The 25,516-nt window shown below is 41.9% G+C and overlaps 3 protein-coding genes across 3 annotated transcripts; all 3 read right to left on the bottom strand.

The window, feature by feature from the left end:
• Positions 1 to 600: 600 nt before the first annotated feature.
• LOC146752956 (kinesin-like protein KIF20B) lies at positions 601 to 2,127 on the bottom strand. The gene is made up of 2 exons (XM_085531045.1): positions 1,213 to 2,127; positions 601 to 772 (listed from the first exon to the last, which is right to left on the bottom strand). Exons 1-2 carry the CDS (start codon positions 2,091 to 2,093, stop codon positions 601 to 603), a joined length of 1,053 nt encoding a protein of 350 aa, XP_085387171.1. The 5' UTR covers positions 2,094 to 2,127.
• Positions 2,128 to 2,136: 9 nt separating this feature from the next.
• On the bottom strand, positions 2,137 to 11,930 carry LOC146752955 (uncharacterized). The gene is made up of 5 exons (XM_085531098.1): positions 11,744 to 11,930; positions 5,585 to 5,852; positions 5,041 to 5,102; positions 3,826 to 4,021; positions 2,137 to 2,415 (listed from the first exon to the last, which is right to left on the bottom strand). The coding sequence occupies exons 1-5, from the start codon at positions 11,774 to 11,776 to the stop codon at positions 2,219 to 2,221; spliced, it is 756 nt and encodes a 251-aa protein (XP_085387224.1). The 5' UTR covers positions 11,777 to 11,930; the 3' UTR covers positions 2,137 to 2,218.
• Positions 11,931 to 11,962: 32 nt separating this feature from the next.
• Positions 11,963 to 14,726, bottom strand: LOC146752954 (myosin-binding protein C, cardiac-type-like). The gene is made up of 4 exons (XM_085531140.1): positions 14,464 to 14,726; positions 13,550 to 13,819; positions 12,639 to 12,904; positions 11,963 to 12,010 (listed from the first exon to the last, which is right to left on the bottom strand). Exons 1-2 carry the CDS (start codon positions 14,711 to 14,713, stop codon positions 13,644 to 13,646), a joined length of 426 nt encoding a protein of 141 aa, XP_085387266.1. The 5' UTR covers positions 14,714 to 14,726; the 3' UTR covers positions 11,963 to 12,010; positions 12,639 to 12,904; positions 13,550 to 13,643.
• Positions 14,727 to 25,516: the final 10,790 nt, after the last annotated feature.

The raw sequence follows: 25,516 nt of genomic DNA, 5'->3' as shown, positions 1-25,516 counted from the left end.
GTGCTGAGTAGGAAAACGACAGCAAGTGCAAGGTTACCAAGGAAGACATGAATTCATTTTTAAGCTTCAATTTTCCACCCCAAGCACACCCAATAAACTTTCAGACTAAGATCCTGCAAAATGGGTTTTAAGATATCTTCTTGTTTAATAATTAAATTTTAACTATTAGCATCACTGAAGCTGAAATTGAAGAAAAAAAATATACATGCTTATATTAAAGAGCCTCTGGAAATTAGTCTATTTCTCTTCAAGTAAATAGCATTCTTCTTCCCAGTTATCAGCGTTTTTTCACAAGACTTAGGTTTTAGGCTTTGGAGTTACCACGGATACCAATGGCAAGTCACCAGTAACGTAGAGATAATAACAAGTCCCCTCCAGAGGCAGATTAGCTATTCTCTTCACAAACCTTATTCCAGACTACTAACCAACTTTACTTTCCTCTGTTCATTATCTATGCGAAACCATGTTTTAACTTCTGGTCCCCTCTAGACCTTCAATGGCAACTTTACCTAAGATTTGCTGCTAGCCACACTAGTGTGAAATTTCCAGCTTCATAGTTAAAGTTTGAGAAGTTTTAACAGCAGAAAGCCAAGCATAATCTTACAGCAAAAAATATCTCAGTTGACTACAAACCTCGCTTTGTACTTGCTGAATTTGTTTCTCGGCATCAGAATGTTTGTCTTTTAGATCTGCATACTCTTCTTCTTTCCTCTGCAAATCTTTTTTCAAATTCAGTACAAGGGCAGAACTCTCAGAAAGAATATTTTCTAGCCTTATGATAAAAATAAAGAGACAAAGAACATTACTGTTACACATCTCATGGAAACAGCAATTACAGCTTAATCCATGCCCTGCCTGTTGGTTTCTATTTGTAAATAGACTCTTAAATCTATCTAGACCAGTGACAAGATTTAAACAATTACTTTTGAATTTCAGCTTGCTTCTCATAATCAGATGCTGAAGCAATAAATTATTCAGATGCTATTCTGAGGGATGGACAACAAAACCACCAGAAATCCCCATATTATTCTTTATTTCCTTGCACACTCCTGTTTTCCCTTGGAACTCAAGTAGCATACCAAAGCATCCTAAAGTAGTAGTTTGGCCATTGATAAGCATGCAAATGCATTAAGTCGAAGGGATGTTCCCATTAACTATTTTTAACTCTAGTTCATTCTCAAAGGGCTCTAAGTTAACTCAGTGGTTACTTACGATTCTATACGTTGCACTTTCTCCATTTCACTCTTTTCCTTTTCCCGAAGAGAATGTTTCATCTGCTCCAAGCTGTTTTTCAGCTGCATAACTTCTTGAATCAGATTTGCTTCTTTGCTACTTAACTCTTCAACCTTTTTGTCTGCATTAGCAGACTTCTCCTGCAGAGTTGCTGTAACTGTCTCTAGATTAACAATAATAGATTCTTTTTCTTTAAGTAATTCATTGAGTTTTGACACATTGTCTTCCATTGTCTTGGAAACCTCCAGGAGATATTCAAGCTCTCTTATTTTTACCTCACAGTTGGCAACTTCCTCCTGAAATTGTGCAATCACTCTCTGATCTTCTGCAGTCTTTTCTTCAAAGTCCTGAGTTTTCTTTTCTATTTGCTCATGTAACTGATTCACAAGATCATCTTCCTGACTAGTGTGAGTTGTAACCTCACATAGCTTCGTTACAAGTTGACGATTATGATTTTCAGCATTATTCAGTCCCGCCTTTAGGTTTTCATTGTCTTGAAGCAGTGCTTTGATGTGCTGACTTTTTTGTGAGGAAACATCAACAATACTTCTGCATACTTCCCAAATCCTTTCAAGACTATAGTTAAAGGAGAGGTCCTGCACAAGATCTGAGATGGAAGAAGTCTGTGACTGAATGCATGCAGAACTAATTTGAGATGTCCCTGGCTCATCTTTTTCTGAGTCTGAGGAATCCTTTACACTGACAAAGTCAGTACCGATGGCGTGAAACTCTACGTGACATTTGTATAATTCATCTAATTTGGTCCGCATTTTTTTTACTTGTGACACTTTATCAATTATATATTCTTTGGCAACTTCTATGTTGTTAGTTAGTTGGGCATTTTTGTTTTCAAGTGTCATATTTATAGATTTCTGTTCATCCAGTTTAGAAGCAATTCCCTGATAGTCAGCTTGACCCTGCAGAATTTGTTCACGGAGGGCATCAGCTGTTTCTTCATAAAAAGAAAGCTCAATACGCAGGCTTGTTACCTGCTTACTGAAATCTTCTTTTTTATTTTGTTCTCTGCTGCATTGTCTTCAAGCACAGCTAAATGACGTTCCAAGATTTCAGTTCTTTCCCTCAGTGCTAGTACTTCCTTTCGGTACGTGGAGCACTTTTGTTTCATGTGTTCAATTTTCTTTTGCTCTACAGTGTTCTTTTTCTTTCTCTCATTTACAACTACTGTAAAACAAACAAACAAACAAACAAAAAAGGGAAAAGGAATGTAGCTCAGATTGATTAAAATCATTATTACATAGCAGTTCACAACACCAAGTAGCAACTTCTAAGTGAAAAACTGTCGTAATATGCAAGCCATGCCCTCACATCACATAGTATTTGATACTAGTGAAGGAATTCAAGTCCTCTGAACACGTAATCAGGTGCCTCAGATTTCTATACAGAATTAACAGCAAAAGGTTTTCAGTCTGGAAGAACACTTTTACCATGGCACTACTCAAACCTTCCACTCCACACCAGTAGAAAATCTAATTAGATTTAAGAAACATGGGAACGAGATAGATAATTCACAGCTATATTCTTTCTATCTTCCGTGCTTCAGCAATCCCTATAAAGCAGCCAGGAATCACTCCATCTACATCTAAATGGTAGATAAACAGTTCTCTAAGAAATTTCATTCCAACTCACAGTCCTCTTACTTTCAAAAGAAAGATAAAACCCTGGACAAGTTGATCACTTAAGTGTTGATATCTGTCTCTCTTATTCAGTTGATCTCTAAACAAAATATGAGGATTCCTACTTCTGTCCACACTTACTCTTTTGCATATAAAGTTCACTCATAAAGTTGTACAAATTTGCAGTATGGAGGAGTCCACATCCCTCCCTCAGTCTCTGGTAAGATGCTTATATGTGATGCCATTCAGTGGTCACATTAGGATTCAATATTTATGCCAAATAAAGGCAGCAGGGACAAATCATCCAAGAACAGCATCTCATCCAAAGAAGGCCTTGACTTTCTCCCTTGCACATATTTTGCAAGAGGAATACAAGAAAGGAAGGGACTACAGCTAAGTTTTAGATTTTCCCTTCTACATTGTATATGCCTTCCGTAATTCTAGGAACACTGATGCTCAGCTGTGCCCAGAAGTGAAGTTAAATGCATCAGAGCTTATCCAAACCATTTTGCTCAAATATTGCCCATGAGCGAGCAATTAGCAGGTCGTCAACAATTTTGATAGTTGCTTCAGGAAAAACAAAACAAACAAACAAAAAAAAGCACTTGAACAGCTGATGCTACTCAGAAGATCAGCAACAGCAGTTGAAACAATCCTAAAGAAACTGCTTTAAAACTATTACCAAATCTGCAAGTGCATCAACAGATGAGGAAAAAGCAGCAAAAAGGAAAAAAATAGTGCAAAAACCTTTTATTCTTAAGCATTCAAAAATGAACAGCATAGGACCTTCTGAAAAAGGGATATTTACATAACAGTTACTTCTATTTACAGTTTAACACAGTGGCTTTTCTCCTTATACCATAAGGTACGCGCTTCACAGCCTTTTGCTTCCTATCCGGAATAGGAAGCAATTTATTGTTTTGGAAGACACCCTGTTCAAGGATGGAAGAAACTGTACCTTTCTTTGGAGGTGGCTCTTCCACAGTAGGCTTATCTTCATCAGTACTGCGCTTTCTTCCCACTTCCAACTCAGTTTTCTCTTGTTTCAGTGCTTTAACTGAAAGCACTGAAAATTGGCTACTTTCAGTTCCTTTATTAGTGTTCTCTTCTGCCGGTTCTGCTTTAATGGTAGTTAAATGGTAGGTAGTCTTTTCCTGTATTGATATAAGATCAGTTACATTGAAGCTTAACAAAAGGAGCACTTAAGTCTCAGTAATCTTCTGTAGGCAAATATTTACACAAAACCATACAGCTAAAATATTTACCCGGTTACTCCATAGACATCAGTTACAAATCTCAATAGCAGACAGAACAAGTACACCTTCAGATAATGACAAGTGCAATACTCGGTAGAGTATACAAGGGAAAGCAAGAGCCTAGCAGGTTACAAAGTAAAAGACTTGCACACAATCAAGAGTTTACCAGTTTATCAAAGAATTTCCTGTTTCCAAGAAGTCAACAAAATTACAAACATGGTCAAAGAGCAAATGGTCAGCTCTCATACAAGTTCATCACATCACACTTCTGCTAAGCTGCTAAAATCACTTTCATCGTGACAGATATAATCCAACCTTAATGCTTAGTCAGCTCTGTCACGCATATTTTAGATTGTGTCCTTGAGCACAAGTGAAGCTTCCTTACTTACAAGATGACAATTGTTAAGCCATGCTGGCACTGCCAAGGACTGATTATTCATCTTTAGTAACTTACGAAAAGAAAAGCCTCAGAAGTGTTCAGGCCACACAATCTCACAGATAGAGTTGGAGCCTTGTTCTTGGAAGAAGTAATAGGTGAGGACATGACTACTCATCACAGTCAGCTTTAATGCCATGGAAATACTAAGTTGCAGTGATGCAGACAGTCAAAGACTAAGAAGGGTCAAGTTGCTAAGCTTACAAGGTTAGAGATCTGAGTGACAGAATTAACTATAAATGTTTTCAGAGCTACTTCAGGCTACCAAACATCAAAAAATGAACAAAAACCACCAGAAGTGGAATGCACACATACTTAATCAAGCTAGTCTTCACATATTCAGTAGCTCGCAGTACATTAGTCAGGATAAAGTTTTATGGACTGCATAGAACGTGGAGATATCCTGAGCATTCATAGCATTTTAAGCTACCACAAGTTGGTATTAAAACAATTTTACACAACATCTTCTTGATAAAGTTACCTCAGTTGCTTCTTTAAGTTTCTCAGCAGACTCATCCAATTTAATCGCCTGCATTTCAAAGTCTGTAACACACAGAAAAGGTTGTGTTACATAAGTAGCCAATAGATAGTTTATTAAGTAATCAATTTTTCCAGATATTCTAATGTTTAGGTAGCTTTTGAACAGATTAATTAATTTGCATGTAGTCTTCACTTATTGGGAGTGATTCAAAAGTTTTCTATATTTCTTGGAACGAAAACATTGCATCAACAAGACATAAAGAAGAGTAGAGATTACAATATAAAAGTAAAAATCAAGATATAGACATTTAACCCCATACTTACGAAAGCGTAAAGCTGCTAGTTGCAGTTTAAAGGAGAGGGGGAAAAAAAGAAAAGAAAGAACCAAAAACCGTGGAATTGCTGAACCTGAATATACACAAGGAACAAACTATCACTATGTTCCAAAGGTAGAACATCTCCTCTAATTCCTACTCAAACTGGTTATTTCTCTTTTAGATTAATGAACTATTTCTGTCTTCTACCTTTCACATTGCATAACTCACCTTTGTTCTTCTGCATCAGCTCTTCTTCAGTTTTAAGTAGTTTGGTGTTTTCCTCTGTTAGCTCTTCTTTGGTCTCCATCAGTTCAAAGTTAGTTTTCTCCAGCTGCTTTTCAAACCAGCCAATATCTTCCTTCGGGTCCTCCACGGATACAATGGAACTATGTGCTGCCTCAGCTTGCTCTTTAATATCCATGACATCATAATGCACAGAATCAAGAATGCCCTCAGGATCAACACAGGTGTCAGGCACTATGCTATGTTCTCCACCCTGAAACGTAATTTATAATCAGTTAAAACTGGTGAATAGCTGACTACATAATAGCTGTTATTTCTACAGATAGTCTGGATAGCCACTATGAAGACAGCCATACAAGAAGTTTTTAATTTCAGCTTCAAAACCCACCTCACAAATTCACATACAACATGACAGTGATTCGTATGGGGGGAAGATAAGTGGCATTCTAGTAACAGCTAATATATTTTATAGTATTTGATGACCACGCTCCCTTTTTTTTTTTTTTTTTTTTTTTTTTTTTTTTTTAAATATTACCCCAGATTGATCTCCTTCAAATTTAACGTACAAGTTTGGACTCCCCTTTTCTTTGTATACAGCGTAAATTTTCATTTTGTGTTGCAGAAACAAGGAAAATGCCCAAATTCCCAAAGCTTTCTGAAACTGTTCTTAAGGCTCAGCAACTATTCCTGCTAGATGAAGAATAGATGTATCTTGCTCATCATACAGCAACACAGCATGCACTTCTTTGTAAACAGCCTTGTGTTTCTATAAGATGTGCCCATAGCATTTAAATAGTAAAAAGGAAAATATTTAAGAAAAAAAAAAGGAAAATATTGAAGAAAAAAAAAGAAAAATACCAGGGTGTCATGGTTTAATAATTTTGTAATTTTGCTATCAGTATTCCACATCATAACATCATAGAAAGCATGAATAATTTTACTGAATCTGCAACTTACAGAAGAAGACTACATCTCCCAGGGAACAACACGATGGGTCACGGGACCTGGACTCTATATTAACTCTGTCGCAGAACAGACTGACGTCTTTCGAGTTCTGGCGTTCAGGGCAGTGTGTGGGAGCCTTCAGCCGTTCGCCCAGATTCACAGTAGGCCTCTCGGTTACGGGACTCATTCTCTCTCCTATTTTGCTTGATCTGTTAGCTCAATTTTCAATTTTCAATTATATTGTATTATATTGTGTTATCCTGTATTTCGATATAGTATTTAGTAAATAAGTGTGCCTCCTTAGATCGTTGCTGCTGTTTTCTTTTCCTAATTAACTTTTTCCTTTCGGCCTGGGGCCCCTGCGGGGCCCACGGCCCCTGTCACGGACGCAGGTGGACTTTTAGTTCAAACCGTGACAGATTTTGGTGGAGAATGCGGGCAAACTGAGTTGCTGTTTTTCTGTGTTTTCTTCTGTTGCTCTTTTAGCTTTTAACAGAGCTACAAGTTTTTTTTCCTGTTAAGGAGCTATCTTAGGTTTGCGATTCTGCACCTGTGAGCTTGACCTTGAAAGTCCAGGCGGACTGCCAATACTCCGGTATATTTTATAAACACTGCTGAGCTTTGGTTTTTAGGTTTTTTTTTTTACTTTTTTTCCCTCTCTATTGGAAAAAAAAAAAAAAAAAAAAAGTTCCCTCTACTAAGTGTGCTTTATAAGGTACTGCATTTCATTAGTTCCTCTTTTACGATGCTCCAAACATATTGGACCATGTTTAAGCTAGCCTATTTTTCCTATGAAGTTATAGGAATGTATAATAGATTGAAAGCATGGTTAGCAACGCTTATTTGGTATTTGCATGCAGCTTCAGAGGGAGCAACTAATTGCAACTAATGCAACCAATAGTACGGAAATGGTGGTTTTTGAGCGTGCTTTTCCTTTTTTCTTTGCATCTTTTAAGCAGTCTTCGACTGACCAGTTGTCCCAGTGGACCACACTGTCAATCGTATTAATCTCCCTGAATTTTCTGTTGGTTATTGTAGTGATCTCACTCCGTATCTGGATTTATAACATCAGGAGGAAGTCTTCCTTAGAGTCAGAGAATACTGAGTGGCAGGGAGTGTGGAGAAACTTTGGAGAGACTTTTAGAGGACAGACATCTTTAGTGTCATGGAGCTTTACTCCTGAACACTTAAAGAATCCTGAGAGTTTGACTGCATATTTGAGACAGGAATGTTGTGGCTCAGGCAGATCTAAGGAGGCACAAATGACTTGGGGCCTAGCTAATGCTTATCAGGCCTTATTCAATACCATTCCTGAGAGGGAAGATTTTGAGGTTGAGAGAGAGAGTCTCAGGGCCGAGAATGAGAGTATCCAATCCAAACTCGACACTCTCCAGTCCGAGCATAACGTCCTCCGGTTCGGGTACAACACTCTTCAGTCCAACTACGACAGCCTCCAGACTGAGTTCGGTGCTGTCCAGTTCGAGCGGAACGCTCTCCGAGACCAGCTATGTGCCCTCCGGGGTGAGCTGAATGTATTTAACCAACTACCAGGGTCACATGTAGTCCAATTTGGCCAGCCACTGGGGGCGCATGTAGTCCAATTTGACTAGCCACCGGGGGCACATGTAGTTCAATCTGACCAGCCACCGGGGGCACATGTAGTCCAATTGGACCAACCATCGAGGACACCAGATACAATGTTGATTGCCCCTGTAAGAGGGCGAAAGACAAAACAAGTTTCAACTCTGTTAGAGAAAATGCAGAAGGAGTTAGAAGAGCGGAGGGAGTTAGGAGAGCAGGACTCAGGAGAGCAAGGGGACTCAGGAGAGCAGGGGGAGTCAGAGGACCAGAAGAAGGTGGAGGAGCAGAGGATGTTAGAGCAGTATAAGAAGATGTTAGAGGAGCAGAAGAAGTTTCAGGAGCAGATGAAGTTGGAGGAGCAGAGGATGTCTGAGGGGAAAAAGAAGATGTTAGAGGAGCAGAAGAATTTAGAGGAGCAGAGGAAGTTAGGAGAGAGGAAAAAGAAGGAGCGTTACCTGGAGGAAATAACACAAGGGTCGGGGTCAGAGTCTGAAGAGGAGCCAAAAGCTAAATTTTCTTTACGAGAATTTCTCGAGTCCAAACTTATAGATGGGGCAGCCTCATCAACACAGTTGCCACCATCAACACCTGGGACGCTTCATAGAGCAAAAGGTGAGCAAAGTATAACGACCATTATTGATCGATCTTTTAAACTGAGTGAAATTCGAGATCTAAGAAAGGATTTCACATGTCAGCCAAAAGAAAATATGGTCACTTGGTTACTTCGCTGCTGGGACAATGGTGCCAACAGTGCATGGCTCGATGGCAGTGAAGCTCGCCAACTGGGTAGCATTTCCAGGGACTCACGTGTGGACAGAGGTATTGGCACATGCCAAAATCGGTCCTACACCCTCTGGAAGCGGATGTTGATAGCGGTAAGAGATAGATTCCCCTTTAAACGGGACTTGGAGCCTGAGAGAAAGAAATGGACTGATATAGAGAAAGGTATCCAATCTTTGAGTGAAAGTGCTCTGGTGGAAATGCTATACAGCCCCGAGTTCAATTGTAACGATCCAAACCAATTACATGATCCTGAAGCAGTCCGCGTTCCACGACAAATGTGGCGTGACTTTACAAAGGCAGCTCCAGAAAAGCATGCCAGTGCACTTGCATTAGTATATGGCAAAGGGGAAAGGAAACCCTTTGTGAATGAACTAATTGGCAGACTTCAGGAACTTGAATTATTTATAAGCGCTACAGAAGTTAATCTGTATACTTCAGCCATTGTCAAAATTGTGGCAAGATTAAACAAAATGGAGGGAACACAAAATGATATTATTGACAAATTGGCTAATGTGCCTGATGTAGATGAATCCACGGTGGTACAAGATGATGGAAACCAGGATTTCCACGATCGCCTATTGAGAAAGCTAAACAACATGAGTTCCTCTCGACCTGTATCATCGAAAATCTCAACCATTAAAAAGAGACGTCCTCGTATTCAAGCAAATGACAATGATAAGTCACCTCGAATCAACGATGAGACTACACGTCTTGCCTTGTTGCTTTTCCTCTGTAGTCATGGGGAGGACATGAAGAAGTGGTGTAATTCATCCACTTCTGCACTTCAGGCACGAGTGGAAGAATTACAAGGTGAAACAACTACCAAGGTGAACTCTTCCAAGAAGGGGAGAGTTCCAGTTGCTGCAAGCCACCGAGGTAAACAATAGAGGGGCCCTGCCCCCAGCCAGGGGGGGGAAAGGGACAATAGAGTATACTGGACTGTGTGGATTAAGTGGCCTGGCACATCTCAACCACAGAAATATAAAGCCTTGGTGGACACTGGTGCACAATGCACCCTAATGCCCTCAAGTCACCAAGGGACACAACCAATATATATCCATGGAGTGACTGGGGGTTCCCAAGAATTGACTATGTTGGAGGCCGAAATAAGCCTCACTGGTAAAAACTGGCAAAAACACCCTATTGTGACTGGTCCAGAGGCTCCAAGTGTTTTGGGTATCGATTACCTTAGGATGGGATATTTTAAGGATCCCAAGGGGTATCAATGGGCCTTTGGGATAGCTGCTGTTAACACAAATGGTGTTTATCTGCTGTCAGCTTTACCTGATCTGTCAGATGATCCTTCTGCTGTGGGGTTGCTCCAGGTAAAGGACCAACAGGTACCAATTGCCACCAGAGTGGTTCACAGACGGCAGTACCGCACCAACAGGGACCCATTGCTCCCCATTCACAAGCTAATTCGCCAATTAGAGAATCAGGGAGCGATTAGCAAAACTCACTCGCCTTTTAACAGCCCCATATGGCCAGTGCATAAAGCCAGTAAAGAATGGAGGTTGACGGTGGATTACCGTGGCCTAAATGAAATCACACCTCCATTGAGTTCTGCTGGTGTGTATGCCACCATTGACATTGCTAATGCCTTCTTTTCCATCCCATTGGCTGCAAAATGAAGGCCACAGTTTGCTTTTTCCTGTAGAGCTGTTCAGTATACCTGGAACTGTTTAGCTCAAGGGTAGAAGCACAGCCCAACAATTTGCCATGGGTTGACCCAAGCTGTCTTGGAACATGGTAATGCTCCCGAACACTTGCAGTATATTGATGATATTGTCGTGTGGGGCCATACAGCAGCAGAGATATTCAAGAAAAGAAAACAGATAATCCAAACTCTTTTGCAAGCTGGTTTTGCCATTAAGCGCAGCAAGGTGAAGGGGTCTGCCCAGGAAATCCAGTTCTTAGGTGTAAAATGGCAAGATGAGCATTGACACATCTCAGCAGATGTGATTGAAAAAATCACTGCTATGTCTCCTCCCACCAACAAGACAGAGACCCAATCTTTTCTGGGAGTAGTGGGCTTTTGGAGAATGCGTGTCCCAAACTACAGCCACATAGTGAGCCCCCTCTATCAGGTAACACGGAAGAAGAATAATTTCTCATGGGGTCCTGAGCAGCAGCAGGCTTTTGAGCAGAGAAAACAAGAGATAGCCCGTGCCGTGGCCTTGGGGCCAGTACGGACAGGACAGGATGTAAAGAACATCCTCTACACTGCTGCTGGAGAGAAAGGTCCCACTTGGAGTTTGTGGCAAAGAGCTTTAGGAGAAACCCAAGGCCAACCCCCGGGACTTTGGAGTCGAGCATATAAAGGGTCTGAGGAGTGCTACACTCCAACTGAGAAGGAGATCTTAGCCATGTATGAGGGGGTTTGGGCTGCTTCTGAAGTAGTTGGGACAGAGGTTCAGCTCCTTCTAGCACCTCACTTGCCTGTGGCCCCCCTGTCACGGACACAGGTAGATTTTTGTTTAAACCGTGACAACTACCCAGAATGCAGCATAAGGGAATTTTTGCCTAGAACTCTGGAGGACTATTTTTAACTCAGAAAGGTCAGAGATAGAAAGTTCACACTGATTTCTGGGTCACCAGTCTCACCGTACATCAGCATTTTTGGTTTTTAAATGATACATAAAGTTCTCAATGGCACTGCTCTAGTCGGTAGTTCTTTCCCTTTCTGTGCAGCTTGCTCTGTGCATGGCTTGTGAACCGCTATTCAGGCCAGACAGCTGCAGCCCCAAAGACCTGCCATAAATGTACAAATTCTACCAGGATAATGTCTTGGTAGTGGAGAAACAGGATGCGCAGTCATATGGCTCTCACACATACCTTGTACAACCAGCTTGGCTCTGGACTGGGCATCACCAATGTCACAGGTGTACACGTCACTGTCACTTTTCTCCAGATTTTTTATGCTCAGCTGCAGGTCTCGTCCTTTCTGTGCCCTCTTGTATTTCCTGCCAGGCCTGAGCTCAGCAATGCCTTTCCTCCATATGACGAAGGATGCGGCTTTCTCGCTCTGACATGTAAAAAGTGCACTTCCACTTTCTTCAATTTTCACATCTGAAAGTTCCTTGATAAAGTAATTAGGTTTTTCTGGAAGGAAAAAAAAAAGGATGATGGTGTAGGTCAAAGGGATTTGTTACCCCAACAAGTCCCAAGCATACAGAGGTGTCCTGAATCTCCTTTGCCCTCATTTCAGAATATCACATAGAGATGCAAAGAGTCTAAGAAGACCACAGAGTCCACCCATTTACATAGGTTTGATAATTCCAGTAGATATCTGGAAAGTTCAATACCATTATACATGCGCTGGTAGGATCTCATCTGATCAACTGCATATAGTTTTGATTACACATATTCAATATAGACTAATTCAGATTGCCATCTTTTCTTGGCTCACTAACACCCAAGATCATAGAATCATAGAATGATCACAGAATCATAGAGTGGCCTGAGTAGAAAAGGACCTCAAAGAGCATCTAGTTTCAAACCCCCTCCACGGGGTCACCAACCACCAGACCAGGCTGCCCAGATCCACATCACACTGGAGAATCATTCAGTTTCCAGATTATTTTAAGGAAAAGATTTTAATCCATCATATTTTCTGAAAACTAAGAATTGATCCTGCTCAAGGAAACAGAAGAGAAAAACATCACCCACAGGCTGCAGATATTTACCTCGACTTCTCTACATGCCATCCCCAGTGTGCTTTTCAACTCACCTTGCACAGTGACCCTGGCTTTTGTTATGGAGTCCTCTGTCTCACAGGTGTACTCCCTGCTGACCTTGGCAGTAGAGTCATGGATGATCAGAATGGCCCAGTTCCCTCCTGCTGCAAGTCGTACTTCTGGCTTTTTCTGATTACTTTGCCATCCTTGTACCACCTGATGTTCAAATCCGATTTTGACAGCTCACAGCTCAGGCTGATGTCCTGCCCTGCTGCTGCTGTCTTATCCTCCAGCTGTTTTGAAACCTCAGTAGGTTTTCCTGGAAGAAAACATTGCTTTTTGAGTAACATACACTTAGGGTAGGATGCCTCTCTCAAAATACATGCATCTACATGCTGGAGATAAGTTAGAGAGGCTCTTGCAACAGACGCCATCCTACAGCCAGCAGTAATCTGCAAAGTACAGACAATAGAATTCCAGGCAGCATTTATTCTCTCTTAAATCTACCCAATTGAGGATGATGAACCATGTCTGAAAACTGCCTCTCTCTTCTCTCCACTCATCACACTGGGAGCCTCGGATGATGCTCTCAGATGCACATGTTCTAGATAGGAATTTGTTGTACAGCTAGATGATGTGAAGGCCATCCCTTCAGCTTATACTTAGAGGATATTTGCTCCCACAGTTCCCTCAACAGATCATTCCTGATTTACTGTTAATGGAACAAGCTGTAGTTTTATGTAGAGATGCCCATTGCCAACACTACCCCAGAGCTTTGGGTAGTTCTCACATTTGTGTAAAATGTTTCCTCCTTTTACTTATTTTTAAGAGAAATTCTCGGTGCTTTGAGGTTCAAGTAGAAGGTTGCTATTCACTTTAACCATATTATGAGTTAGCTCTCACGACAATCTTATCAGAAGACAGTTGAAGGAATCAGACCCCAGAATCTCTCCCATCTCATTACCTTTCACAGACAGAGAGGCTTTGGAGGTTAGACGACGGGCAGTAAAAACGACTTCCTCAGTGTCAGTAGGAGTCACACTTTTGATAAGGAGAGCCTATTTCTGACTCACGTTAGAAGCTTTAAATCGCCCACCACTTTCCACTCTGCTTCCATTCAGTGTCCAGTTGAACTCATCAATGCTTTCATGGGACGGAATGCATTCAAAAGTACAATCTTCTCCCTCCTGGATTTCAGTGTTTTTCAGCCTTTTGGTAATGCCACTATTCAGCTCTGGAAGGTAAGAGATAGGTTAGTATGAGGTTTATATGGAGAAAAGGCATTTGTTACTGACATGAGTAGCAGTACTGGTGTTTTAACTCAGGATTTGCAGAACATGGCTGTGTTCCTTACTGATGTATTCTCTAAGACATTCTCCACTCAGAATTACCAGAAAGCTATAAAAAAAAAGAGACGTGAATCTCTTGGCTTTGCTCTGGAAGAACTACAATTAGAGCAGCTCAGTCCATGGAGCAGAATGAAGATTCAATGAGCTACAGAGGGAACAACCTAACAGAGAGGACAACTCTAGGATGCTGCGTGAAAAAAAGGGTTTTGCCTATGACAAGAAATTAACTGTTTCTATTAGCTCATTTGTTACCATCCTACCCCTATTGGTGTTCAAACCATTTCTCCATTTTAGGGATGGTTTGAAAGGAAATATTTCCAGGACATTCTTGACATGTCTGGTGATTTTCATGGCAAAATGAGATACATTTACATCAAAAGCAATGGGAATTTTCCAGACATCACTGTGCTAAATTGCAGTAATACACTTCTATTGTAGAAACTATTAAGGCTCGTGGGGGAATAGGTGTAAGACATAGTGACCACACTGAATGTGCTTTCAGCACTCCTTTACTTTCCACAGTACTTACCCTGAAAGCCGACCTTTGATTTGGCAATATCACTGCCAATATCACAGGTATAGAAACCTGCATCTGACTTCTCGAAGTCATGGATAAGGGGACATAGGGTCTTCCCAGACTGTACCAGCTCATACTTGTTGCCAGAAGTGAGCAGAACACCGTCCTTCATCCACACTGGTTTGACCTTCTCTTTAGAGACTTCGCATTCCAATTTAATCACACCCCGCTCCTCAACAAAAACATCATCCAAGGACTTCATGAAGACAGCAGGCTTCTCTGCAATTAAACAGGCAAAACAGAACACCATTATACAGAAGATCAGACATTTCCAGTTGCTTTCAGATTTTTAAAGAGGGATAAATAAATCTTCACCACTACTGATGACACCAAGATAGAACCTAAAGCGGTTTCATGTGTGTTGACTGAATGCACTTTATGGAATTCTGAACTAATCAGTAGGAGAATACAGGGAACAGGAGGGACAGCCTGCATTGCCGGTGGGTGGGACTGATATCATATGAAGTAATTGGGATACAGCTCTTCTAAAGCTGGAGAGCTGGCATTGCCCTCACATGGAGCAGAGCTCATACAGCAGGCCACAGGATTAAGAGGATAAGCTGCTGAACACTTTTGATTTTCCTGTTTTATTGACTCCTTTTATCTCTCTTCTATTTCACACATCAGATGTTTATACTGGGGAAAAAACTTCCACCAAATGCAAAAGAAAGGAGAAAGAGGAAATCCTTCAAACTCTGAGCGCATAGAGTAAAAGAGCTTAATTGCTGGGGAGAGCAGATTAGAATCACAGTACCCTTAGAATTGGAAGAGACCCTTAAAGGCCATCTAGCCCAGCTCCCCTGCAATAAAAAGGGACATTCACAGCTAGATCAGGTTGCTCACAGCCTGGTCATTAGTCATCCCAGAGGCAAAACACACACTGAATGATCTCTCCCTGCAGTCATAAATCCTTGGAGACAACAGCATTGACACTGCATGTTACTGAAGCAGTAAAAGAAACTGCTCTTGTAACTCTGCTTGTGCTAAATAAAATGATGATAGAAAGCAATGGAATGCTTTGGCAGGACACCAAAACCATCCTCCTTCGTTGATATCTGCTGCAATGGAACCTTCCAATAGAAGAAAGCCTCTGATGACTTGTCACCCCAGAGAGGTGAGCTTTAGAAGCAGGACTGCTGCACAATAGAATGAACTGGAGCTCCTTAGCATCTCTTACATCCAGGAGGGGTGTGATCAGACCCACCTATCACCTTCAGGTGCGCTTTCTGACACCTTGTCTGACTTCACTGTCACTGTGCCAGCATCCTCAGGCTTAACCTGCTTCATTGTCAGTGTGCAGCAATTGCCAACTTTCTTGATGTCACTGTAATTGTCGGTGTAAAGGAGGTTGCCATTCAGGAACCATTCCACGTCCTCGTCATTATGGGACAGCTCGCAGGATAAGACAGCAGAGCTCTCTTCTTCAATTTCTACATCCTGCAGGTGCTTCGTTACTTCTACATTGCGGGCTGTGGGGAAACAAGGTGAACTGTTACCACTGTTACTCTAAATCATACTGGGATGTGGTAGAATGGTTGGACTAGATGATCTTTGTGTAATCTTCTCAGTGAAGATTATACATTTATAAAGTTAGCAGGAGAGAACGGCAGAAATCAACCCCAAGAAGAGAAATCTGAGGTGAAATAGGACGTGGAAGAGGCCACCCTCCCTGCTCATACCTTCAGCTGTCAGCGTGGCCTCAGTCTCTGCAATTCCTGCCTCGCACTTGTACACACCAGCATCATCGGGCTTCAGCTTCAGAATCTTGAGCTCTGCTGAATGCTTATCCCTCTTGATCTTGTACTTCTCAGAGGGCTTGATGAGTGTGTGGCCTTTGAACCATTTCACAACCTTTGGAGAAGGCCTGAAGTCACAGGACAGGATGACAGAATGACGTTCCAAAGCTGTCTTGTCCTCCAACTTCCTGGTGATTTCTATATGGTAATCTGCAAAGCAGGGGTGGAAGAGAAGAAAGGATGAGGACAATTGGAAGAAGAGGAAAGTCTCTTGCGTGTATTCCATTCCAATTAATGTCATGTTCACAATGGTTCTTTGAACGACTCTAAAGATAAAACAAACTATTGTCTATAGGGAATGCCATTGACTACATTTCTATAAAGTAATACTGTATATTATCTACCAAATGCAAGGTCCAGCTCTTGTTCTGTGCTTATTAAATTGCTCCCAATTGTTGAGGCTTTTATTCAAATAAGAGTGAGTTGAAAATATAACAAGTACTTTAGGATGTGAATGGAGACTCTTACGCTGGGGACAACAGCAGATAAAAAGCCTGCAAGTTTCTTTCAGATGAAATCAATGACAAACTGCATCAAATTTAGGTGCTACCAAACTTAACCTTGTCTAGTTCAGAAATACAATTAATTTCACCTGATCTGACTTCTTTGGTATAGCCAAGGACAAAATCTCAGCTCTGTAGATCTGAATAGTAAGCACATCACAGCTATTCAAACAGATCTTTTACTGAGATGCAGCTGTCTCATTTAGTGTCCAACGACTTTGAACTGGAAATGGAGCAGAACCTCCAGACACACACAAAATATTTCAAAGACCCCAGTGAAGGAAGACTGTACGTTAATTAATTCTTCATCTTCATGATGTAAACCAAGCCAGGATATGTTACCTCTGACAAGCAGATTGGCTGTGGATTTTGATTTGCCAATTGAGAACTGAATGGTGCTTGTCATATCAGTGGTGGTTTTCGGTATGGTCAGCTGGTGGATGGTGCCTTCTTGCTGCATAATCAAGTTTCTGCCAGCCTGTAAGAGTTCCCCACGTAGGAATACCACTTGGGAGGTTTCACAGAAGGAATGGATATCTCGCATTCAAATTTGGCTTGTTCAGGCTCAGTCACATAGTCATCACACAGCTCCTTTACAATATTAACTGATTGCTCTTTAAGAAGGATGGAACAAGAGAAAGCAGAGATTTAGAAGGAATGTAAAAAACCCTTACATTATCACCCCACTTACTCACGTCAGCATTACTGCACATGAACACTACACCTATCAGCTCAGAATGCCTTGAAACATCATTAAAAAATAACAGAAAGAAAAGAATGTTGTTAAGAAGTCAGACAATAAGATTGACAACCTGAAAAGAGCCCAGATCTTCTGATTCCCAGTCCAACATCTAAATCAAACCATGACCTTCCCATCCCAATATCAAACTCCTCGCATAACGAAATGGAATAGAGGTTGAATGAAACACGGACATTGATAATTACTTTGGTTAAATACAGCAACATAGCTCTGAACAACAAGTTTTCACCTAGTAAAGGTCTCTGTAGCTCAAATGTAATGACTCTACTTAGGAGAAATTCATTTTCCAGGAAGTTCTTGCCCTTATAATTGTAACAGTGGCAAAGCTGGGGACTGAACTCTTGAGTAGTGTGCTAACTCAAACGTCTCCCTTTTCTTTATCACACTTAACATCATATATATACCCTAACATTGTATATATTAAAAAAAAAAACCAAAAACAACCCTGTGCTCTTTTCAAACAGCAAGAGAAAATGAAGAAAAAGTCAAGCTATGTTTTTTATCCCTCAACGTTCAAACACAAATCTGAAGTCTAAACGTAGAAAATCAACCTCCTAAGAAAATAATCTGTTTTACTTAGCAAAAGTAAATTCCAAAAGAGAAGCTGGATATTTTGTGGGCAGAAAGGTAGGTAGGTAGGAGTTTTTATTTCTGTGAAAGGTCCTGGTGGTGTTTAACTTCCTTGACATTAAAGCAAAGGATGTTAGCTCGTTTATAACATAATTTAATCAAAATCGTCATCAGAAGCATAATTACCTTTAACTGTAAGATGGGCACAAGATTCACGAGATTCTGCCTTTTCTGCTACAGATTTTATTTCTGCTGCATCCTTGACTTGGACACGTGTGTAAGTCAGCGAGTAGCTCTTTCCTGAAGCAGAGAACCACAGAGTCACTAAGGCTGGAAAGGACCATTAAGGTCATCTAGTCCAACCGCCAACTCATCCCTACCAAACTGTGCTCTTGAGAGCAAACCCACAACTACTCTTTGCTTCCTTGAGCAAAGAGCTCTGAGGCACATGGCCAGGCTGAGCATCATCCATCTGGTTTCACAGCATCACTGCCTGTTCTCTCATGTCAATGAAACCACCCATTCCCCCACGTCCACATCCCCACCAAAGTGTAATCTAAACATGGCTTCTACAAGGACTGACCAAATGTGGCCGCCGTCACCTTCAAAGTACCTGATACAGAAGGATCACACTCACTGTCAGACAAAACCTCTTTGGAGAGGTGAACTGACTGCCCTGTTCACCCTCACTTTGGAAATAACTGCACTCATTTCCTACCTGCTCCTGGCAGTGTGGGATGGTGGGATAGCATCACACTTCCCACACTAAGCATCCCACCATGTCACTTGTTCCACCCTAACCTCAGTCCCAAAACAAAAGGGGAACTCGCTTCTGAACCTTCTTCACTTCATTTCAGATGTCTTATATGCTTGATCTCCAACCCACCCCCCACTCAGGAGAAAGATCCCCCTCTTACACCCTACCATCTTGCCGCATTCTGATGTTGTCATCAGCCTTCAGCTTGTTGTCATCTTTGTACCACTGGCTCTGAACCTCATCGTGTGAAATCTCACAGACAAAAGATGCACTCCCATATTCATTCACTTCCACATCTTCCAGTGCTTTAACAATCTTGATATCTCCAGCTGTGAAACAGTAGAGATATATTTGTCAGGGTATTTCCAGAACTGAGTGCAGCATCTTTTCCTTACACATATTTGCATAGAAAATAAGTAGGATTATGTTTTATTCTAAACCATCATCCATTCCTGAGTCATTTCTCTCTTCAACACAGTCAATGCATTATTGCCCTTGAACTTAAAGATAGACTTACTAGCTACAGTGGAGCTCCCTGCAAACAGTTTTCTTGGAAACGAGAATCTCATTTATTCTGAAACATTTTAAGTAAAATTAAGGGTAGAAAAACAATAGAACTGAATGAATCTTTAAGGTCATTTAGTTCCAATCCCCCTGCTATAGGCAGGGACACCTCCCTCCACACCAACTCTTCTCCTCAGGGTCAAGGCTTCTCTCAAATCATTCTCCTCTAAGCCTGTGCCTGTGCTTGGGATTGCCCTGACCCAGGTGCAGGGCCTTGTACTTGGCCACACTCAAGTTCATGAGGCTGCCAAGGGCCCACCTCTCCAGCCTGTCCAGGTCCCTCTGGGTAGCATCCCTTCCCTCTAGCACATCAACAGCACCGCTCAGCTTGGTGTCATCTGCAAACTTGCTGAGGCTGCATTTGATTCCACTCTCCATGTTGCCTACAAAAATGTTAAATAACACTGGTCCCAACACCACCCTCCACCTGGACACTGAGCTATTGACTGCAGCTCTCTGAGTGTGACCATCCAGACAGTTCCCTAACCTGCAACTGGTCCATCCATCAAAACCATTTTTCTCCAGTTTGGTGACCAGGATGTCATGCAGGACGGGATCAAATGCTCTGCACAAGTCCAAGTAGATGATGTCAGTTGCTCTCCCATTATCCACTGATGCTGTTACTCCATCATGAAAGGCCACCAAGTTTGTCAGGCATGGCTTGACCTTGAGGAAGCCATATTGGTTACCACCATCACCTCATCTTTATTTTCCAAACTATGCCAAGGAGAAATAGACAGGACTCTACAATGTCGTGTCACTACAAACCTGTCTGAATCATTGGCTTCTCTGCATGCTCATCACTAGTCTCTCCTTAGCTTGTGTGCCCACAATGTATGGGGAATGTCAGCCACAAATCTTACCTAGGGGACATCTTTGATTCAAAATCCCTTGAACATCACACAATCCTTTTTAACTGTCCAGGTCTGCACTTATTTATGTCAGAATCAGACCATATTTCTGTGCTGATATTTCCCTTTCCTTCTGAAGGGCCTGGATACAACTTGGATTAACCTCAGGAGCAGAGTTCCTGCATAAAACAGCCTGTACTGAAACAGCAACTCAACCTGGTTGCAGACTGAGAGAGAAAATGAGAGTTCACCGCCTGTGAATAATGAGACTTCTCTTATTTCCCTGGGAAGTAATGCCCACTTTTTTATTTTGACTGAGCTCCTTCCCATCCTAGAAGGGAAAATATCAAGTCAAATCTACATTAGTCCTTCCATCTCTGCACTGGGCAAAGGCAGCCTTCAGATCTATGCTTAATTCACCCACTCCCCTAGAATTAATGGAACTGTGCTTACTGGAACATATGCTGAAGCTTAAGCACAGTGCAGTGTTTTCAACATGTAGGAATGGCTATAGAACATGCATAAATTCTGGCTGACCTATGACAGCTTAAAGCACTGCAGAGGACTGTTAACAAGCTCGTTTGGACATCACCTTGAATAAATGACGTTATCCCCAAGTAAGGGAAGGAACAGCTGAGCACCGGGGAGGTACACAAAGGGCCAGAGCAAATTCTCACACTGTCAGGTGCAAAGAAAACTGAGATTTCACCCTAAAACCCAGTTCACAACAAGGCTACAAAATCCTGGCTGAGAATTTCTGAATGCTCACCAGTTGTTTCCAGCTCGAAGGTCATCTTCTGGCCAGCAGCCTCGCAGATGTATTCTCCAGCATCTTTCTTCTCCAGCTGCTCCACAACCAGACGCCGTGTTTTGCCCACAGATTCCATTCTGAACTTTCTGGAGGAGGCAAGCAGTCTTCCATCCTTGAACCATTTTACTCCAGTAGGATCCTGTGCTACTTCACAGCTGAGGGAGGCACTTGCTGCCAGGGCAGCACTCACCTCTTTCTGCACCTTCTCCTGGTTTATAAACACAGGTTTTGGCTCTGAGGGAAGAAAAGAAAAACAGAAGGACTGAAGTGAGACCATCTTGCAGGTTTGTATGTACAGGTTGGAACAGGTTTAGGTTACCACTTGTGCCCAAACTAATAGCCTTCATAGAGAATATCAGCTCTTCTGTTGAAACATAGTGTCAAATCTAGGCAAGAAAGAACCTAGGAACTGAAGGAACCAAGAGGGTCCTTGAACACCAGTCCCATGGTTGCAAGTCACTATGCAAACATATTGAACCCAAAAGAACATCTGTCCTGCAGGCAACCAAAACCTGAGTTCCTTTTGCTTAAGACCCACTGTGAAACATCAAAACACATAAACATGTGATAGTCAAACCACTGGCTGCCTTTTCATGACCCAGAACAGTACTCCTGGCTTCCTGAACAGACTCCTCATGGCCTCTACCATTGCCACAACTGTGACTGTCGAAGGCACAAAGGAAATATGCTCACCAACGCAGTCTTTTGTTCTTTGTGTGTGATTTGCAGATATCTTACTTTGAGCTCTGGGAATAGTCAGCTCTACCAGGTCTCTTACTGTGAGTAGCAGACTCACCTATCCAGATGCAGCCTCCAACATAAAGGCATAGTAAAAAGGCAGTGTACTACTAGGAGAAGTTCCTGCTTCTCCTGCCATGAAAGGCTGCACGTACAACATGCACTCCAGCCTCACTGCACATACTTCTCTTAGTCAAATGTTTCGGTGAACAAGAATTACAGTTTGGGATCTCAGGCACAGGAGAGATTTGAATAATATCTTGAATATTTCTTCCACTGTACATATATCAGTAGTTATTATTCTACAGACAGACTGAAACAGGTCTTTGTGCCATACTAAATCCAAATACTTGCTACAAACCCAGGCAATCAAGTATAGGGGAAAAAACCTCAGCACAGACTACTGCACCTGGATCACTGTATAATGGAAACTAGATTTTACTTTACTGTTCTCTGCTGTATTTCAGACAACACCTGTCTTACCTGTGACATGAATCTTGAAGGTGAGTTTCTGGCCAGCAGCCTCGCAGCTGTACTCCCCTGCATCTTCTCCACCTGGCTCACCACCAGCCGACGCTGTTTGCCCTCTGACTCAGCCTTGAACTTCTTGCTCGAGGTGATCAGTTTCCCCTCCTTGTACCACTTCACCTCCGTCTTCTCCTGGGCCACCTCGCAGCTCAGCGTGGCATTTTCTGTTGGTGCAGCCTTCACCTCCTTCTGCACGTTCTGCTTGTTGATAAAAGCATCTTCTGCTTCTGGAATTGAAGGCAAATGGGCACATTTAAGACATGAATCTTTTCTACACAGCCTTCCCCAAGTGCCCAAATTAGTCTTTGGACTGTACCGTTGAGGACAGCTTTCCCACTCACATTTCCTGACAGTGCTATGAACTGAATGCCAACATCTGAACTATATCAATTGCCAGTGAAGAACTTCCTCCCTGCCAGACCAAAACAGCTTAGATAGCCCTAAACTTGTTTTCATTTCCACCAGTATCATGTTCCAAAATCTTCAAAAAGAAAACAACACCCCTTTCCCCACTGTCCAGCAGCACACCAGCATACGCAGTCATTGAAAAGTCTGTTTCATACAAGGGGACAGGCATTACATTGTCCAAACAAGCTGACAGCTGTAAGTTGCTTTGCCAGCAAAAGCCAGGTGAGGGTCAAGGTTAAATTCTGTTTGTGATTAAGTCATAGTGAGGAAATGTATTTTTCTCACCTAATAATTTCTGAAAACAGTTCTAATATCTCCTGAGTTTACAGAGGCAGTAATAAAATGGTTTCCCCTATGGAATCATAGAATGGTTTGGGTATAGAAGGAAACTTTAAAGATCATCCAGTCCAACCTCTTGCCGTGGTCAGGGACATCATTCACTAAATGAGGCTGCCCAGGGTCCCCATCCAGCCTGGCCTTGGACACTCCCAATGATGAGTCACCCACAACCTTCACTGGACAGTCTGTTCCAGTGTATCACCACCCTCATCATAAAGAACTTTTCTCATGTCCAAACTGAGTCTACCCTCTTCACTTTTGAAACCATTGCCCCTTCTTATGTTGCTATAGACCCTGGTAAAAAGCCTTTTTCCACTTTCTTATCAGACTCTCCTAATAAATAGAACGCCTGTCTTCCTCCATTTCTGGAAAGAAAAGCACCAGCTTGAAGCCTTTCTATTTTTAAGCATTTCTTTTGTACCTGCTATAGAGAAGAAAACAAAAGAAAATACAGGAAAACCTTTTTAATTGCAGGTTTCATTAATTTAATAGAAACCACCAGTGCCGCCTTCTAGCATTGTGACCAAATGCTGTCTCTGAGACTATTTAGGAAGAAGCATTTGCAGGGGTGTGCTTGTGCCCTGAAGATATCTTTAATATTCTTCAATTTCCCCTGTAATTATTGACTTCTCATTTTGCTATCATTGCATCTACTTGAGATCCCCAGGGAAATTCCCCAATTATTTCCAGCCTGTCTTAAGCTGAGGCTACCCAAGTCCTCTGCGTTCATAGCTTCAGAAAGGAAACAGAAAACTATATGAATTAAACAGAATTTAAGCACCGTCTACATCACTGAATGCTGGGGTTAAATGTGTCAAAGCACTTAAATTTCCCCTCCTTCTTTGTTGGGGGGTTCAATACAGTCGAAACAATTTCTCTCAGCTGTGACATGAATCTTGAAGGTGAGTTTCTGGCCAGCAGCCTCGCAGCTGTACTCCCCTGCATCTTTCTTCTCCACCTGGCTCACCACCAGCCGACGCTGTTTGCCCTCTGACTCAGCCTTGAACTTCTTGCTCCAGGTGATCAGTTTCCCCTCCTTGTACCACTTCACCTCCGTCTTCTCCTGGGCCACCTCACAGCTCAGCGTGGCATTTTCTGTTGGTGCAGCCTTCACCTCCTTCTGCACCTTCTGCTTGTTGATAAAAGCATCCTCTGCTTCTGGAACTGGAAAACATTGGTTAAAATATACATTAGATATGAACAACTTGTGACTGGAAGACATTAAAAGTTGCTTCTATGTTGTATTGGACCATTTCCTGGAGCAACACTGCTTCACAGTGTTTATCACACATTATAATGCATCCTCAGCACAGTCCCTATGGTCATCCCATCCCTCTGGGTAGTCTTTACTATCAGCTTGGACTCCTAATTTTCAGATTTCTTCTAATGAAGACAATGACAGATCTTCATCTGTCTGTCTTTTTGATATTGCTCCACTCTGCACTGGAGATCAGCCAAATACAGCTCAATTATGAAGTGAAGACCTCAAAATCAGGAAACCATAGAAATTTAAGAGCAGAAAACCATCTTTTGACTCTACCCTTTGGTAATGATATAGCCCTTGATATGGTGAATATTTGGCCTACATTAGATTTTGTAGCTCGGTTTTATGCATAAAGCATGGTTTTGTACTCTCAGCAACCCCTGATTCTTCAGAGAACTGGCTGAGGTCATCTCCTCTTAATACCTAACACATATAGAAGAAAGTGTTTAAAGCCCACCTTACCCTTTGTGTCAACAAATGGAGTTAGCATCAGAAAGATAGCAAGTGTAATTAGTTAGGCATACACACTTCAGTTAAGGGGATTCAGTTAATCACTTTGCTAAGTGGGATCGATTGATACATTGAATCTTTTATTGATTACTTTAATGACTGTTTTATCTGGTTCTCCTTTTACCAACAACTGGTTGCTGAGAGCATTCATGCTAGTTCATATTTGAGACATGGGAGAACAGATAAACCCTAAATAAATGGGCTTCCATTTCTATTCCATGGTTTTCCCTACAAAAGGCTGTAGAAGTGCAGAATATTTCTGACGCACTTACATCATGGACTTCTCTAGTGCTAGCCAGCTTCTAACAGCAGAGCAATTTTGAATAAGCTTCCTATGCTTGTTTGGGTCCCAGGAAAGATCCCAGGGTCCTGATGTTGATACCAAGACAGAGGCTCCAAGCATGAATACAGGACTATCAGGTGTGAGGGGGATTGACATTGCCTTTTATTTGCAGTGGAGACATGGAAGACCACTCATTCAGATCATTCATGCAAGCATATTCAGGCATACCCAGCTCAGGTGACCGGGAAGGCTCCTGCTCCCCAGCAGTCATGGCAAACCCTTCCAGGACCTGTCCCCTATCTCCTTCCTCCCCGCTGTCACTC

This window comes from Coturnix japonica, unplaced genomic scaffold, assembly GCF_054131305.1.
Source record: "Coturnix japonica strain WE unplaced genomic scaffold, WE-NBRP24 Scf040, whole genome shotgun sequence".
NCBI lineage: Eukaryota > Metazoa > Chordata > Aves > Galliformes > Phasianidae > Coturnix > Coturnix japonica.
This window is presented reverse-complemented; position numbering and strand designations above follow the sequence as displayed.